This window comes from Oncorhynchus tshawytscha, linkage group LG03 (assembly GCF_018296145.1).
Source record: "Oncorhynchus tshawytscha isolate Ot180627B linkage group LG03, Otsh_v2.0, whole genome shotgun sequence".
NCBI lineage: Eukaryota > Metazoa > Chordata > Actinopteri > Salmoniformes > Salmonidae > Oncorhynchus > Oncorhynchus tshawytscha.
Window position 1 is genome coordinate 49,088,134 of NC_056431.1, and position 19,767 is coordinate 49,107,900.

At 41.2% G+C, this 19,767-nt stretch overlaps 1 protein-coding gene across 5 annotated transcripts in view; it reads right to left on the reverse strand.

The window, feature by feature from the left end:
* LOC112237888 (NEDD8-conjugating enzyme UBE2F) overlaps window positions 1-19,767 on the reverse strand; it is a 94,303-nt gene that overhangs the window by 4,597 nt on the left and 69,939 nt on the right. For all 5 annotated transcript variants that reach the window (XM_024406485.2, XM_024406499.2, XM_024406492.2 and 2 more), the window contains 2 exons: window positions 10,634-10,666; window positions 8,198-8,260 (listed from right to left, as the gene is read on the reverse strand). In XM_024406485.2, coding sequence (XP_024262253.1) covers window positions 8,198-8,260; window positions 10,634-10,666 — 96 coding nt within the window. The remainder of the gene's footprint in view (window positions 1-8,197; window positions 8,261-10,633; window positions 10,667-19,767) is intronic.

A 19,767-nucleotide genomic window follows, 5' to 3' on the forward strand; every position in this document is an offset into this window, starting at 1 on the left:
ATGCACTCTGAAACCCTCAGTCACTCTTTGGTTTGGCCATTCAGATGTTTTCAGAAACCAAACTGACCAATCAATGGCCTTCAGTAACCCTGTGACATGATTTGTAACACCAAACAAGGTTACTTCAGAACACAGGGCTGCATGGCTCCTCTCCTCCATGTCCTTTACATTTACATAGTCATTTAGCAGGCACTCTTATCCAGAGTGACTTACAGTTAGTGCATTCATCTAAAGATTGCTAGGTGGGGCAACCACAATGCTTAGACACTACTGTGTAGGGACAGCACCTAAAGTGCTAGACCAGCTGCACACACCACCCCTGCTACAGGTAGGGTAGGAGCAGCAGTCAAGCTATGTAAAAGGCAATCACATCCCCTGAACACCAACTCAGCAGACGCTGGTCAGGGTAGACCGCAGGGGTGGGAGGGTGGAAGGGGTGGAGTGGTAGAAAACGAGACCTCCTGATGGCACTCATCTCGCACTCTATCACTTCGAATCCCCCTCTTCCTCTTTCCTCCCCATCAGGACTAGGGATAGAACATTTCAGAGCCCTCTGGCTCACCTGGTAACGTGATCAGTTTGCACCGATTCAGGTCAGATCACGTCAGGTAGAACTAGCGCTGAAGGTGGCCCACAGCCAGCAAGGTGTTACAAATACTAGATAGTCTGACAGAAGATCACAGAGGCCAGATGAGCTAGTGATTTCAAAGAATTATTGACAGAAAGAAAGTTGACAAAACTACAACATTTCCATACCGTCAAAGTTTTCACTTCACAAAACTGACATGGTCTATACTAAGCGCTAAAGATCACCGTGGTTCAACCATCCAGAACCATGTAGAGCCAGACCCAGTCACGTGGATGCTGGGTTGTTTTCACGTGCAAACAAACAGGCAGTTGATTGGCTATTGATCCAGTGTGAGACAGTTTGTTAGCACAGTAAAGATACTGGTCCTGGGGTGGTTGGAGAGCCATAGATCTGCATTAGGATGCAGTCAGAAGACCACAGGGTCCCTCAAGAGAGCATTATGCAAGGCCTTCGTTAAGCTTTCGGACTGGGAATCATCAATGGTGCAGTATGGCTGACCATGCTAGAATACCTGAGTGACTAAACATATCAGTCAAAATGTGACTGTTAGTTTGCTGTGGCCAACCTTAAATCAACCATTTTCTGTGGCATTGCAATAGTTAATGTGACGTCCAAAAGCATTTGGACAGTGACACATTTGTTGTTGTTTTGGCTCTGTACTCCAGCAATTTGGATTTAAAATGATACAATGACTAGGTTGTAGTAGAGATGATCAGCTTTAATTTGAGGGTATTGTCATCTACATCAGGATCAAAATACAGTACTTTTGTACATAGTCCCCCCCCATTTTATGGAAATAAAATCATTTGGACAAATTCAGGTATACAGGGTATTCGGGAAGTATTTAGACCCCTTGACTTTTTCCACGTTGTTACAATACAGCCTTATTCTAAAATGGATTAAATCTTTTTTTTTTCATCAGCAATCTACACACAATACCCCATATTGTTGCAAATGTATATAAAAAAAAAAGAATCACATTTAGATAAGTATTCAGACCCTTTACTCAGTACTTTGTTAAAGCGATGTTAAAGCGAATCAAAGATCATACCCCCAAGACATGGTAACCTTTTACAATAACAGGGGAGGTCAGCATTTTTGTGGGGGTATGATATTTATGCCTTTCCCACTCATCATGCATTCATGATTATCCGTAATGTTCAGAAACATATTCTTTCCTTATTTACAATAAAAGTGACTAAAATAACACACTACATTATTTACCATTGGACACAACATAATTTGAAACACCTAAAATGGGGGGACTACGTACAAAAAGTGCTGTAATTTCTAAACCGTTATGGATGAAAATACCCTCAAATTAAAGCTGACAGACTGCACTTTAACCTCATATGGTATCATTTCAAATCCAAGGTGCTGGAGTACAGAGCCAAAACAACTAAATGTGCCATTGTCCAAATACATTTGGACCTCACAATGACATGACAAAGTATAAGTCCAATATACTTAAGTGTTGCTGACAAAGACATAAGATAAGGTCAAGAAAGTCATCATGCCTGGCTAATCATCGGCCTCTTTAGTTTTAAGGTCAACAGTCAAATGGCAGCCCCGTGTGGGTTCAGTCTGTTCTGGTATGTTCCATCTTCCACAGCACTACTGTATGCCCCCCCCGCCCCCGCCCCTAACTCCTCCCAGCTGACAATAGAATAACAACGCAGTCAGAGAGCATTGAGCACTGGGGAGTTCCACTTTATGCCTACTCTCTCTACGGTTGTTGCTGAACCAACAATAAAGCTGGAAAAAGGGCTGTTTCTCAGTAGGAGGTCAGATCCATTTGACTGGGTGGCTGTTGTTTTTCCTACTGTGGGATGGGGATTCTGCAACACCACTGCTGCAACATGACTCCGTTACTATTAAAAGCCCTAGTTTCCTCTCAGAGAGAGAGAGAGGGAGAGAGAGAATTTGAGGCCAAGCTTCCTGTGACGAGACCGTCAGCTGGGAGACCGCTGCATCAGTATGGTGATTACATGGTCATTTAGCATCAGTATGCTATGTGGCGGACGTGTGAGCCGTGGTTTCCCAGTACCCTCTGACACACATCTCACAGTTCCCTCCGCACAAAGACTTGACGTTCAGTCGGCATGCCACAAAGCTACAGAGTCAGGGGAGACCAAGAAATTGGACACTCCTCACGAATGCCACGGCCCTCACATTGAGAACCACAAACTGTGGACGTCACACTCGGCAGGGGCTTGCGAGAGGCAGCTGGGACAACTACTGTGCATATCTGTGTTAGTGTGAGGGAGTATGTAGAGTACATGAACCCCTGCTCCTTTGCTTTAAGTTCCTTGGCGTCCACATCACTAAGAATATAACATGGTCCACACACCCGCATAATCATGAGGGCATAACAGCGCCTCTTCCCCCTCAGGAGGCTGAAAATATTTGTCAAGGTCCCTTGGCTCTTCAAAAAGTTCTACAGCTGCACCATCTCGACTGGCTGCATCACCGCTTGTTATGGCAAATGTACCATCCTTGACCTCAGTGCTAGAGGGTGGTGTTCTGCCTGAGGCTATGGGACCCTGACCTGTTCACCGGACGTGCTACCTTGTCCTGGACCTGCTGTTTTCGACTCTCTCTCTCTACCGCACCTGCTGTCTCTAACGCTGAATGCTCGGCTATGAAAAGCCAACTGACATTTACTCCGGAGGTGCTGACCTGTTGCACACTCTACAACCACTGTAATAATAATTATTATTTGACCCTGTTGGTCACCTATGAACGTTTGAACAGCTTGGCCATGTACTGTTATAACCTCAACCCGGCACAGCCAGAAGACCGGCCACTTCTCAGAGCCTGGTTCCTCTCTAGGTTCCTGCCTTTCTAGTAGAGGTCGACCGATTATGATTTTTCAACGCTGATACCGATTATTGGAGGACCAAAAAAGCAGATACCGATTAATCGTCTGATTATTTATTTATTTGTAATAATGACAATTACAACAATACTGAATGAACACTTATTTTAACTTAATATAATACATCAATACAATCAATTTAGCCTCAAGTAAATAATGAAACATGTTCAATTTGGTTTAAATAATGCAAAAACAAAGTGTTGGAGAAGAAAGTAAAAGTGCAATATGTGCTATGTAAGAAAGCTAACGTTTCAGTTCCTTGCTCAGAACATGAGAACATATGAAAGCTGGTGGTTTTCAATATTCCCAGGTAAGAAGTTTTAGGTTGTAGTTATTATAGGAATTATAGGACTATTTCCCTCTATACCATTTGTATTTCATTAACATTTGACTATTGTATGTTCTTATAGGCACTTTAGTATTGCCAGTGTAACAGTATAGCTTCCGTCCCTCTCCTCGCTCCTCCCTGGGCTCGAACCAGCAACACAACGACAACAGCCACCATCGAAGCAGCGTTACCCATGCAGAGCAGGGGGAACAACTACTAGAAGGCTCAGACCGAGTGACGTTTGAAATGCTATTAGCACGCTAACTAGCTAGCCATTTCACTTCAGTTACACCAGCCTCATCTCGGGAGTTGATAGGCTTGAAGTCATAAACAGTGCAATGCTTGACGCATAACGAAGAGCTGCTGGCAAAACGCGCCTGTTTCTGCCTACCACCGCTCAGTCAGATATATATGCTGCTGCTACTCTGTTCTTTATTTTTAATGTTATTATTATCCATCCTTGATGCATAGTCACTTTACACTTATAAATATAAATATATATAAATAAATAAATATCTCCAAATGGCCAGAAACAAATAACTTTCATCTGAAATTCATCAGTCAATTCTTGTTCTGAGAAATGAAGGCTATTCCATGTGAGAAATTGCCAAGAAACTGAAGATCTCGTACAACGCTGTGTACTACTCCCTTCACAGAACAGTGCAAACTGGCCCTAACCAGAATAGAAAGAGGACTGGGAGGCCCCAGGGCACAACCGGTGCACAAGTACATTAGAGTGTCTAGTTTGTGATACAGACGCCTCACAAGTCCGCAACTGACAGCTTCATTAAATAGTACCCGTAAAACACCATTCTCAATGTCAACAGTGAAGAGGCGACTCCGGGATGCTGGCCTTCTAGGCAGAGTTCCTCTGTCCAGTGTCGGTGTTCTTCAGCCCATCTTAATCTGTTCTTTTTATTGGCCAGTCTGAGATATGGCTTTTTCTTTTCAACTCTGTCTAGAAGGCCAGCATCCCAGAGTCGCCTCTTCACTGTTGACATTGACTGGTGTTTTGCTGGTACTATTTAATGTCAAAGTGGAATTATGTTTTTAGAGATTATTACAAATTAAAAATGAAACTCTGAAATATCTTGAATCAATAAGTATTCAACCCCTTTGTTATGGGAAGTCAAAAGTTCAGGAGTAGACATTTGCTTAACAAGTAGCATAATAAGTTGCATGGACTCTATGTGCAATGATAGCGTTCATCATGATTTTTGAATGACTACCTTTTCTGTACCCCACACATACAATTCTGTAAGGTCGAGAAGTGAATTTCAAATAGATTCAACCACAAAGAGCAAGGATGTTTTCCAATGCCTCGCAAAGGGCAACATTTAAAAAAATAAAAAGGTAGATATTGAATATCCCTTTGAACATGATGAAGTTATTAATTACACTTTGGATGGTGTATCAATCACCCAGTCACTACAAAGATAGACATCCTTCCTAACTCAGTGGCTGGAGGGGAAGGAAACCTCTCAGGGATTTCTCCATGAGGCCAATGGTGACTTTAAAACAGTTACAGAGTTTAATGGCTGTGATAGGAGAAAACTGAGGGTGAATCAACAAAAGAAGGAAGCTTGGACAGAGTAAAACTATTCCACAACATGCATCCTGTTTGCAATAAGGAACTAAAGTAATACTGCAAAAAATGTGTCGAAGCAAGTACATTTTTGGGGCAAATCCAATACAACACATTACTGAGTAGCACTCTCTATATTTTCAAGCATAGTGGTGGCTGAATCATGTTATGGGTTATGCTTGTAATCATTAAGGACTGGGGAGTTACAGGAGAAAAAATAAACCTTTCAGCAGGACAATAACCTAAAACACATGGCCAAATATACACTGGAATTGTTTACCAATAGTGGCCTAGTTACTGTTTTGAGTTAAATCAGCTTGAAAATCTATGGCAAGATTTGAAAATGGCTGTCTAACAATGCTCAACAACCAACTTGACAAGAATAATGCTAAAATATTTTACAATTCAGGAGTGCAAAGCTCTTAGGGACTTACCCAGAAAGACTGTCATCACTTCCAAAGGTGATTCTAACATGTATTAACTCAGGGGTGTGAATATTTATGTAAATGACCTATTTCTGTCATTATGGCATATTGTGTGTAGATGGGTGAGATTTTTATTTATTTTGAATACATTTTTAAATCAGGTTGTAATACTGAAAGCACTGTAGGTACAGTGATACTATCAAGGGGAACCTGTTACAGTAGTGTATTAATGGCAACTTAACTAAAGGTGGTCTGACACAGTGCTTCCTAAACTGTGGGTTATACAATCAGACCCCTATTGATTTAATTAAAATGTTGAGCATAAGAACACAGCATTTGCCATGTCAAAATGCGTACAATTCCCGGAAATTAATATAAAGACATCACATTTTCTCTCATCTCCACAGCAAAATGTATAGAATTGCAGGGAATTCGCATTAAAACAACATCCTCTCTCTCGCTGATTATATTTTTTTACTTATTATTTGGTCTGTTGATGTTTTTTCACCGCTCAACCATTGGTCTCGACTCAAAAGGCAGCTCAATTGTTGGGTCACGAAGCAAAAACATTTGGGAACCACTGTTCTAACACAAGAGGACTTCTTTCTCCCTTACTTTTATTCTAACTCACCTTTGCAACAAAAAAACATCCCAGTGTAGTTAAAAGGCAGTGACATGTTTCCCTGAGTGTTTGGAAGCCCACTGTGTCCACTACTCTCTCTGTAATTGGTCGGAAAGGCTCCTATGAACAACAACCAGGCGTCTGCATACTAGGTTTGGTTTGCTCCTAGCAGAACTTGGCAAGGCAAAGTGAACGTCTGTGCCTCTCATAGTAACTAAAATACCCTTTGTTTGAAAAAATAAAAAATAAAGGTCCCTCGAAATGCCATTGCCAGTACACACTTCGTCAAAATTATAAATCTGTAATTATTATAAGGAAGAGGAAAAGGAGAAAAAGAAGGGAAAGGAGGAGAAGGTAAAGGAGGAGAAGGTAAAGGAGGAGAAGGTAAAGGAGGAGAAGGTAAAGGAGGAGAAGGTAAAGGAGGAGAAGGTAAAGGAGGAGAAGGTAAAGGAGGAGAAGGTAAAGGAGGAGAAGGTAAAGGAGGAGAAGGTAAAGGAGGAGAAGGGAAAGGAGGAGAAGGAAAAGAAGAAGGGAGGAAAAGAAGAAGGGAGGAGAAAGAAGGAGGAGAAAGAGGAGGAGAAAGAAGGAGAAAGAAAAGAAAAAAAGAAAAAGGAAGACGAAAAAGCAGAATGAAAAGGAGGACGGAAGGAAGAAGACTGAAGGAGGAGAGATTACTAGAAGTTTTCCCTTTTACCTGTGGATTCATTGTCGTAGTAGAGAACACACAATTTTATGTGTGACTCAAAATTCTACAAAGACCCAGGAAAAAAAAACCTTGTGCATTTCAGGTAAAATAACAACCCAATGTTTATATCCCAGGACAAATTAGCTAGCAACAGCAAGCTAGCTAAATGTCCATGAATGTTTCATGTGTTTCGACTTGTCCCCAAATGAATATAGTTGGTTCACAGTTTGTTTTGATATTTCAACCTATGTGTCCTGATCGCGTCTGGTGTAGACGGACAAAATTAACAATGCGCGCATGACCGGTGAAATCAGCATGTTAGAAGGAACACGGCTCTGGCCTGAAGAGACCAGAGGAAACCATCCATTGAAATCAATACTTCCTGTAGGTCTTGCCTCATCTCCTCTCCAACATTAGTTTGGCCTATTCCGTCCTTCACTTACTTTCTCTGGCCTCTTTTCCTCTGGTTTATGTTCCGCTAGCCCAGTCTGGGTTTTTGGACGGGGCTTGGGGTGTTGGTGTGTGAAACCAACCAGAGTGACCATATTAGACTCCACTCTACACAGGCGAAGAGGGTGCGCTGAAGACTGCAGATATCGACCCGCTACGAGTGGCAAACAGTAATGAGGCATCAGGCATGATCTTAAATGTAAACCATAGCCCTGCTGTTGACATACTAAGCTGCTCTTGCTCTCTGAAGTTTAGCATACACTGTCTGTCTGGGGACTGGGGAGTACTGCAAGCCCCAGCCGAGCACCACTTGGGAGGGAGTGTGAGAGGTCCCAGAGAGGTCTGTCTCCTGCCGGGCATGGATAGCCCAGGCAGAATGAGACATAGCGTGAATCACAAATGGCACCCAATTCTCTATATAGGGCACTACTTAGACACACAGTGAGACAGACTACACAGTACACAATGGTTGTGAACGAAGTGGTCATTAGTGAGTTCTACAGAATAGCCCCACATTCCACTTCTAGAGCTTTCAGACCTTCTAAACACGTCCTACTTACTGCTGCCCATGTAAGGTCATGGACAGGACATAGGGAAGATGACCTCCCTCCAGGTGGGCTGGTTGGTGTCGTTACCTTATCGCGCAGATGATGCTCGGCCGCGTCGATGTTCAATGGGTCATCGAAGTTCAGTAGATCCTGAATGAAATGAAAGAGAAAATGAGCTTGAGTCAGCAAAAGTTTACTAAAAACAGTTTCAGATAAACTAAAACCCGCTAACCCAGATGAAAACAACAAACATAACAGTATCAGACAACATTTGCCTGACTAACAGCCACTGGCAGTATGCAATGTCACCCTGGATTTAAGTTAAAAGACAAAGTAGTGTAATTAGCTGGTTGCCGTAGAGACGGCGTGCGTGGCGGGTGAGGCGCGGTGTGTTATTAAGGAGATAAAATGGCGGCTAGGCCTGTGTGTAGAGCGCCTCACTTCCTGATTAAGAGCTAAGCCTCAGGGCATGACTGAGCATCAGGCTGCATCATCATTGTGGGAAGCAGCCAGGAGAGGAGCGAAAGAGATGCTATCAACCCAATCAACAACAGTCGCTTACAGGAACACTTAACACGCTCATTCTCCTTACCTACCTGCTTTCTCCTCAATGTTCACAGAAATGCTTGGGGAATTGCTCATAAAAACGGGTTTGTATGGTTTTATAAATAAAATAGATAGGCTTTACAGTAACAACTCAGTCTATACCTGTTGTCATGAGCATAGAAACACATTTTAACATACAATGCTTTTGGAAAGTATTCAGACCCCTTTGCTTTTTTCACATTTTGTTAAGTCACAGCCTTATTCTAAAATGGATGACATTATTTTTTTCCCCCTCATCAATCTACACACAATAGCACATAACAAAAACGTTTTTTTTTAGAATTTTGTGCAAAAAAATAAAATATCACATTTACATAAGTATTCAGACCCTTTACTTAGTACTTTGTTGAACCACCTTTGGCAGTGATTACAGCCTCGACTCTTCTTGGGTATGACGCTACAAGCTTGGCACAGCTGTATTTTGGGGGGTTTCTCGCATTCTTCTCTGTAGATCCTCTCAAGCTCTGTCAAGTTGGATGGGGAGCAATGCTGTACAACTATTTTCAGGTCTCTCCAGTGATGTGCGATCAGGCTCTAACTGGGCCACTCTAGGACATTGAGACTTGTCCCGAAGCCACTCCTGCGTTGTCTTGGCGGTGTGCTTAGGGTCGTTGTCCTGCTGGAAGGTGAACCTTCGCTCCAGTCTGAGGTCCTAAGCACTCTGGAGCAGGTTTTCATCATCTCTCTGTACTTTGCTCCTTTCATATTTCCCCTCAATCCTGACTAGTCTCCCAGTCCCTGCCGCTGAAAAACATCCCCGCAGCATGATGCTGCCACCACCATGCTTCACCGTAGGGATTGTACCAGGTTTCAACCAGATGTGACGCTTGGCATTCAGGATAAAGAGTTCAATCTTGGTTTCATCAGACCACAGAATCTTTGGGCAGCAGATAGCCTAGTGGTTAGAGCATTGGGCCAGTAACCGAAAGGTAGCTAGATCGAATCCCCGAGCTGAAAAGGTAAAATATGTATTTCTGCCCCTGAAAAAGGCAGTTATTAAACCACTCTTCCTAGGCCATCATTGTAAATAAGAATTTGTTCTTATATGACTTGTCTAGTTAAAGAAACGTTAAATAAATAAATACAAAACCGTCAGTCTTTAGGTGCCTTTTGGCAAACTCCAAGCAGGCTGTCATTCACTGAAGAGTGGCTTCCGTCTGTCCACCCTACCATAAAGTGCTGCAGAGATGGTTATCATTCTGGAAGGTTCTCCCATCTTCACAAAGGAACTCTAGAGCTCTGTCAGAGTGACCTCCCTGATCAAGGCCCTTCTCCTCCGATTGCTCAGTTTGGCTGGGCGGCCAGCTCTAGGAAGAGTTTTGGTGGTTCCATACTTCTTCCATTTAAGAATTATGGAGGCCACTGTGTTCTTGCGGACCTTCAATGCTGCAGAAATATTTTGGTACCCTTTCCCAGATCTGTGCCTCGACACAATCCTGTTTTGGAGCTCTGCGGACAATTCATTTGACCTCATGGCTTGGTTTATGCTCTGATAACTGTGGGACAATATATTATAGACAGGTGTGTGCCTTTCTAAGTCATGTCCAATATATTGAATATACTACAGGTGGACTCCAAGTTGTAGAAACACCTCAAGGATGATCAATGGAAACAGGATGAACTTGAGCTCAATTTCGAGTCTCATGAGCTCAATTTCAAGTCCCACAGCAAAGGGTCTGAATACTTACGTAAATAAGGTATTTGTTTATTTATTTTAATAAATGTGCAAAAATGTCCCCCCAAAAATTCCATATTGTAATGTGTGTAGATTGCTGAGGATTCTTTTTTTTTGTTACTTAATCCATTTTAGAATAAGGCTGTAACGTAACAAAAAATTGGGGAAAAGTCAAGGGGTCTGAATACTTTCCGAAGGTACTGTAGATGTCAAATGGTTTTGATTTAAAAAAAGGTACTTACGGTAAACAAGGAGTTCAATCCCCAGACTACATCCTGAAAGATACAGAAGCAACAGACAAAACATCAGCAGACATCCATAGATCATCATAGTTGTATGTCCCATTAAAAGTCAAACTAAAACTTGTCAGTAATAACCAGGCCAATCGGTGAACATTTTTTGAGCCAACAAATTAACACAAACAAAATCGTTGAATGCCCTAATTGGATATCATCAGATTAGTTCTATTGTATCTAATGAAGATGGAACATTTTCTGATTATGCAAGTGGTTTGCCTCTGGGAACGTATTAGGCAAATATCCTTGATGATTAAAACACCGAAGAACGGTATGATGGGTATTCATTAACATATATATTTTGAGGACATAAAATAAAAAAATAAAAAAAGAGGACACTGGCTCTTTTAATTGAGCGTCTCAGTCTTTGCAAAGGGTGTGTTAATTCATGAATCATTAAACATAATGAGATGTCGACGGGCGACGTGTAAACAATTACCCTTACAAAATAGCTCTTAATGTATTAATGTATGCTAGCTTCACTTAGAGGACGTCAGTGTGGACATTCAACTCTATTCCCCTGTCAACTGATAATGCCATAGACTTGTGCCACATGGAGGTTTAATACGTATTGACACATTCTGGAGAATAAACGAACTGATTGGGGGGGGGGGGACGACAACAACATGTTTTTGTTTTCTATTTAGTTGTCAGTTGGCTATGAGCTGAGATTTATGAGGAAAATAATGATCCAAAGCCCTGTCCAGTTCCAAACGTATTTGTTTGAGTAACAGGGTTAAAATGAGGACACTCCTCAGGGAATGAAAGGGTCTAATATAGTGTACTCCACAGGGAGTCATAAGGTTAAATCAAGAACACTCAGTTAAATCAAGTAGACCCCACAGGGAGTGATGTACGGGATCAATATCAAGCCAAATGTATTGTGAACACACAGCATGCATTTTGTATGTGTATCATGATCTGTACAAATTAGTACCAATGCACAAATGTAAATCACTATCCACAAACAAACACCTTTTGATTTGTATTTGTAAATCGATAGATTGCATTCCAAAAAAAAGTATACCTGCAGATATGCAGGTCATTTCCAAGAGTCTTAATTAAAATGACTGGCATAAAGATTTGCTCATAGGAGAGATATGCGCAAACATGACAGATATGGCAAACCTGCAAATCCATATTTGGAAGCGCTTAGGTCACCTGACTTTTGGCAGGAATTTAACAACAAGAAAATGAATGTTCTCACGCGTAGAAAGGGACTTGAATTCATTGAAAAAGATGTGTACCCGTAGAAGCGATTTCTATAAATCGCTGGCAGCCTCTCATTCGGCCATGTTGATGCCTGCCTTTCAAGGCTGTAGAAATTATAGTGTGGTAGGCATAATATGTTAACCACTAAGTCCAATGTAAATAATTGAAACCCTAGCCCTACATTACTCTATATTTGCAACACTATTGCGGTGTACAGTTGTATTAGCTGGCCCAAATAGTTGAATTACCTGGCGTGATTTTTACATTTGTGGATTGGTGCTTATTTGTACAGATCATGATACACGAATACAAAATGCATGCTGTGTGTTCAATACATTTGGCATGATATTGATGGGGTTAAACCAAAGACAGTCAATGCATTGAAGGGGAGGATGAGAATGAAAGGCTCATTAGAACAAGGAAACACTACTGTTAATGGATACCAACCCTAACGGCGATTTCTTTTCTGCGAGGCATATATCTGCTTTTCAAAGGCGATGGGCCCAATTTGCTCTTATCACTTTGCCATTTCATTATAAAACAAAGGATGGTGCCATCCAAAAGCAGAAGACAATTGATTGCAAGTGAAGAAATAAAACGTACTTGGAATAAAAACAAATATTTTCCTGGGCTGTGATGCAAACTGCAGTGCTGGCAGAGGCCATGTTTGACAGTTGGTGGATTTGCATTTAAATGAAATATAGTCAATACCTTTCTCTACAGGACCTGCCCTCTATTTTAATGATCTTATATCTCCATACGGTTGATCCCCCATCTGGGATATATTTTTTTAACAAGATCCAGCTCTTGACCTTGAAACAACTACGGTGCATAATTAGCCTGATGTTTAAATGCCTTACAAATATCCGACTTGATTCTAATGCAGGACCCACAGCTTGATGTAGACCATGATAAATAACAATACACAGAAGTATTGGCCTATGACTTGTTACCAATGCACCGTCCATCAGATAGTCTACCGTATCCGTTTAGAATGATGAATAAAGAGAACCAACAACACACATTAACAAATAGGAAGACAGTCACCAGTCATTGCTCTTCCTCTGTTCCTGTTATTTCTAAGGTGATATCCTACAGGGAAACTAACCCGCACTAACAAAGTGATAAGGATAACATAACCACTTGCATAAGCCAAAGGAGTCTATTTTCAGTGAATAGTGAGACCGTGGGAGAAATTGTGGAGGAGGAAGAACTGAGGTTATGAAAGAGAAATGAGAGCACTTTATATTGGCAGAAGTAAGTGTTGGGCATGTGAGTGGTGAATAGGATGGATAGACAAATTAGGAAAAACTATTTTTGCCAGGCAGGCTGTCGCTCCAAAATTATTCAAGTATGCTGTCTTTGTGTGTGAGATAAACAAAGCTAAATGTGTGTGTATGCCTATCTATTTGCACAGATGTTGTGCGTCTGAGTGACTGTGTTCGTGTGCACAGTCAGTGGTGTAAAGTACTTAAGTAGTATTTAAAAGTAGTTTAACTTAAGTCGTTTTTTGGGGGTATCTATAATTAACCATTTATATTTTTGACAACTTTTACTCCACTACATTCCTAAAGAAAATAATGTACTTTTTACTCCTTACATTTTCCCTGGCACCCAAAAGTACTTGTTTAAGAACAGGAAAATGGTCTAATTCACACAGTAATCAAGATAACATCCCTGGTCATCCCTACTGCCTCTGATTTGGCAGACTCACTAAACACAAATGCTGTTTGTAAATGATGTCTTAGTGTTGAACTGTGCTCTTGGCTATCCGTAAATTTAAAAAAAACAAGAAAATCGTGTTGTCTGGTTTGCTTAATATTAGACATTTAAAAATATTTATACTTTTAATACTTAAGTACATTTAAAACCAAATACTTTTAGACTTTTACTCAAATAGTAATTTACTGGGTGACCTTCACTTGAGTCATTAGCTTTTAAGGTATATTTACTTTTCCTCAAGTATGACAATTTGATACTTTTTTTTGCCACTGTGTACAATGCCGTCAGAAAGTAATCATACCCCTTGACTTAAACATTTTGATCTGTTAGAACTTGAATTGAAAATGGATTAAATATAATTTTCACCCATCTACACACAATACCCCATAATGAGAAGGTGACCACATGTATTTAAATATTTCTGAAAAAACATATTGAAAATAAAATTCAGAAATCTAATTTACAGTGCATTTGGAACGTATTCAGACCCCTTGACTTTTTCCACATTTTGTTACGTTACAGCCTTATCCTAAAATTTATTAATTACATTTTTTTCCTCAATCTACACACAATAACCCATAATGACAAAGCAAAAATAGTTGTTTTTGACATTTTTACAAATGTACAGTTGAAGTCGGAAGTTCACATACCTTAGCCAAATAGATTTAAACTCAGTTTTCACAATTCCTGACATTTAATCCTAGTAAAAATTCCCGATCTTAGGTCAGTTAGGATCACCACTTTATTTTAAGAATGTGAAATGTCAGAATAATAGTAGGGAGAATGATTTATTTCAGCTTTTATTTCTTTCATCACATTCCCAGTGGGTCTGAAGTTTACATACACTCAATTAATATTTGGTAGCATTGCCTTTAAATTGTTTAACTTGGGTCAAACATTTTGGGTAGCCTTCCACAAGTTTCCCACAATAAGTTGGGTGAATTTTGGCCCATTCCTCCTGACAGAGCTGGTGTAACTGAGTCAGGTTTGTAGGCCTCCTTGCTCGCACACGCCTTTTCAGTTCTGCCCACACATTTTCTATGGCTTTGTGATGGCCACTCAAATACCTTGACTTTGTTGTCCTTAAACCATTTTGCCACAACTTTGGAAGTATGCTTGGGTCACTGTCCAGTTGGAAGAACCATTTGCAACCAATCATTAACTTCCTGACTGATGTCTTGAGATGTTGCTTCAATATATCCACAATTTTCCTACCTCACAATGTCATCTATTTTGTGAAGTACACCAGTCTCTCCTGCAGCAAATCATCCCCACAACATGATGCTGCCACCCCCGTGCTTCACGGTTGGGATGGTGTTCTTCGGCTTGCAAGCCTCCCCCTTTTTCCTCTAAGCATAAAGATGGTCATTATAGCCAAACAGTTCTGATTTTGTTTCATCAGACTAGAGGACATTTCTCCAAAAAGTACAATCTTTGTACCCATGTGCAGTTGCAAACCGTAGTCTGGCTTTTTTTAGCAGTGGCTTCTTCCTTGCTGAGCGGCGGCCTTTCAGGTTATGTTGATATAGGACTCGTTTTTCTGTGGATATAGACACTTTTGTACCTGTTTCCTCCAGCATCTTCACAAGGTCCTTTGCTGTTGTTCTGGGATTGATTTGCACTTTTCGCACCAAAGTACGTTAATCTCTAGGAGACAGACGGAGTCCTCTTCCTGAGTGGTATGATCGCTGCGTGGTCCCATGGTGTTTATACTTGTTCATCAGTACAAATAATAGTTCACGTTGTACCTTCAGGCATTTGGAAATTGCTCTCAAGGATGAACCAGATTTGTGGAGGTCTACAATTTTTTTTTTCTGGGGTCTCGGCTGATTTCTTTAGATTTTCACTGAGTTTGAAGGTAGGCCTTCAAATACATCCACAGGTACACCTCCAATTGACTCAAATGATGTCAATTAACCTATCAGAAGCTTCTAAAGCCATGACATAATTTTCTGGAATTTTCCAAGCTGTTTAAGGGCACAGTCAACTTAGTGTACGTGAACTTCTGACCAACTGGAATTGTGATACAGTGAATTATAAGTGAAATAATCTGTCTGTAAACAATTGTTGGAAAAATGACTTGTGTCATGTACAAAGTAGATGTCCTAACCAACTTGTCAACTATAGTTTGTTAACAAGAAATTTGTGGAGTGGTTGAAAAAAAATAGTTTTGATGACTGCAACCTAAGTGTATGTAAACTTCCGACTTCAACTGATATACAAAATTAAAAACAAATACCTTATTTACATACAGTGGGCAGAACAAGTATTTGATACACTCCCGATTTTGCAGGTTTTCCAACTTACAAAGCATGTAGAGGTCTGTACTTCTTAAGATAGGTACACTTCAGCTGTGAGAGATGGAATCTAAAACAAAAATCCAGAAAATCATATTGTATGATTTTTAAGTAATTAATTTGCATTTTATTGCATGACATAAGTATTTGATCACCTACCAACCAGTAAGAATTCCAGCTCTCACAGACCTGTTAGTTTTTCTTTAAGAAGCCCTCCTGTTCTCCACTCATTACCTGTATTAACTGCACCTGTTTGAACTCGTTACCTGTATAAAAGACACCTGTCCACACACACAATCAAACAGACTCCAACCTCTCCACAATGGCCAAGACCAGAGAGCTGTGTAAGGACATCAGGGATAAAATTGTAGACCTGCACAAGGCTGGGATGGGCTACAGGACAATAGGCAAGCAGCTTGGTGAGAAGGCAACAACTGTTGGCGCAATTATTAGAAAATGGAAGAAGTTCAAGAAGACTGTCAATTATCCTCGGTCTGGGGCTCCATGCAGGATCTCACCTCGTGGGTCATCAATGATCATGAGGAAGGTGAGAGATCAGCCCAGAACTACACGGCAGGACCTGGTCAAATACCTGAAAAGAGCTGGGACCACAGTCTCAAAGAAAACCATTAGTAACAAAATACGCCATCATGGATTAAAATCCTGCAGCGCACGCAAGGTCCCCCTGCTCAAGCCAGCGCATGTCCAGGCCTGTCTTAAGTTTGCCAATGACCATCTGGATGATTCAGAGGAATGGGAGAAGGTCATGCGGTCTGATGAGACAAAAATAGAGCTTTTTGGTCTAAACTCCACTCGCCGTGTTTGGAGGAAGAATAAGGATGAGTACAACTCCAAGAACACCATCCCAACCGTGAAGCATGGAGGTGGAAACATCATTCTTTGGGGATGCTTTTCTGCAAAGGGGACAGGACAACTGCACCGTATTGAGGGGAGGATGGATGGGGCCATATATCGCGAGATCTTGGCCAACAACCTCCTTCCCTCAGTAAGAGCATTGAAGATGGGTCATGGCTGGGTCTTCCAGCATGACAATGACCCGAAACACACAGCCAGGGAAACTAAGGAGTGGCTCCGCAAGAAGCATCTCAAGGTCCTGGAGTGGCCTAGCCAGTCTCCAGACCTGAACCCAATAGAAAATCTTTGGAGGGAGCTGAAAGTCCGTATTGCCCAGTGACAGCCCCGAAACCTGAAGGATCTGGAGAAGGTCTGTATGGAGGAGTGTGCCAAAATCCTTGCTGCAGTGTGTGCAAACCTGGTCAAGAACTACAGGAAACATATGATTTCTGTAATTGCAAACAAAGGTTTCTGTACCAAATATTAAGTTCTGCTTTTCTGATGTTTCAAATACTTATGTCATGCAATAAAATGTAAATGAATTACTTAAAAATCATACAATGTCATTTTCTGGATTTTTGTTTTAGATTCCGTCTCTCACAATTGAAGTGTACCTATGATAAAAATTACAGACCTCTACATGCTTTGTAAGTAAGAAAACCTGCAAAATTGTCAGTGTATCAAATACTTCTCAGTTCTCCCCACTGTAACTATTCAGACCCTTTGCTATGAGACTTGAAATTGAGCTCAGGTGTATCCTGTTTCTATTGATCATCCTTGAGAGTTTCTACAACTTGATCGGAGTCCACCTGTGCTAAATCCAATTTATTGGATATGATTTGGAAAGGCACACACATAAGGTCCCATGGTTGACAGTGCATGTCAGAGCCACGAGGTCGAAGGAATTGTCCGTAGAGCTCTGAGTCAGGATTGTGTCGTGGCACAGCTCTGGGGAAGGGTACAAAAAAAGTATTGAAAGTCCAAGAACACAGTGGTATACATCATTCTTAAATGGAAGAAGTTTGGAACCACCAAGACTCTTCCTAGAGCTGGCAGCCCGGCCAAAATGAGCAATTGGGGGAGAAGGGCCTTGGTCAGGGAGGAGACCAAGAACCCAATGGTCACTCTGACAGAGCTCCAAAGTTCCTATGTGGAGATGGGACAACCTTCTAGAAGGACAACCATCTCTGCAGCACTCCACCAATCAGGCCTTTATGGTAGAGTGGCGAAACGGAAGCCACTCCTCAGTAAAACGCACATGACAGTCCACTTGGAATTTGCCAAAAGGCACATAAAGGACTCTGAGCATGAGAAACAAGATCCTCTGGTCAGATGAAACCAAGATTGAACTCTTTGGCCTGAATTCCAAGCGTCATGTCTGGAGGAAACCTGGCACCATCCCTACAGTGAAGCATGGTGGTGGCAGCATCATGCTGTGGGGATGTTTTTCAGCAGCAGGGACTGGGAGACTAGTCACAATCGAGGGAAATATTAACAGAGCAAAAGTACAGAGAGATCCTTGATGAAGTCCTGAGTGCGCTGGAGCAGGTTCTCAGACTGGGGCCAAGGTTCACCAACGACCCTAAGCACACAACCAAGACAACGCAGTGGCTTTGGGACAAGACTCAATGTCCTTGATTGGCCCAGCCAGAGCCCACACTTGAATCTGATCAAACATCTCTGAGAGACCTGAAAATTGCTGTTCAGCGATGCTCCCGATCCAAAAGCGATTCAACAAAGTACTGAGTAAAGGGTCTGCATACTTATGTAAACGTGATATCAGTTTATGTTAAATACATGTAAAAAAAAAAACATGTTTTTGCTTTGTCATGATTGGGTATTGTGTGTAGATCGAGGGGGAAAAACAATTGAATTAAGTTTAGAATAAGGCTGTAATGTAACACAATGTGTAAAAGGTCAAGGGTCGAATGCACTGTACTTAAGTATTCACACCCTGTGCTATGACACTCCAAATTGAGCACAAGTGCCTCCAATTTCCTTTTATCATCATTGAGATGTCACTACAACTTGATTTGAGTCCACTGGTGGCCAATTCAATTGTTTGGACATGAGAAAACACAATACAAGCTCCCACAGCTGACAGTGCATGTCAGAGCAGAAACTATACCATGATGTCCAAGGAACTGTCCATAGATCTCTGAGGGAAGGGTATAAAACTATTTCTAGTGTTGAAGGTTTCCCAAGAGCACAGTGGTCTCCATCATTGGGAAATTTAAAAAAAATATGGAACTACGCAGACCTGCCTAGACCTGGCTGTAAGGCCAAACTGAGCAACCAGGCAAGAAGGACCTTGCACAGGGAGGTGATCAAGAACCCAATGACCCCTCTGACAGAACTACAGAGTTTCTTGGCTGAGATGGGAGAAACTGCCAGAAGGTCAACAATCTCCACAGCTCTTTACCAATCTGGGGCCGGATTCACAAAACCTTGTTAAGAAGAAATTTCTTCTTAACTGCCATTTTTTCACAAGTCTATAGTTAAGAAGAAAGCTAAGCAAAGTTGCTATTTCTCAATAAAGTTATTGGAAATGTTCTTAAGGTTTATCCTAAGTTTCTTCCTAAGAAAAAAGTTAAGAAATGAGATTGTTAAAAATAATGCTTTAGGATTTCTTCTTGGAAATGTACTTAACTTTAGGACAACTAAACCCTTGTCATGAGACAAATGGATACTTTTGTAAACATGAACGTTTTCTTGTGCCACAGACACAGTTGGTTACCGGATATTTAAATACAGCAAGAACACAAATGATCTCGATAGCTAGTAATTAACAATATTCTAGAAGTGTTAAATAGCTAGTGCTATCTCGTCAATTTGCAAAGAAAACTTGGCTAATGTTAAAGTCGTTAGCTATTTTGGCAGTCGCACAGTCCCTCTACCACCATTGTCATGATGGACATCACCTTCTCTTCCAGCTGGTCCACATGAATGGTCTGTCAGCTCCCTTCTTCTTAGCAGCCGACTTGATGTCGGACC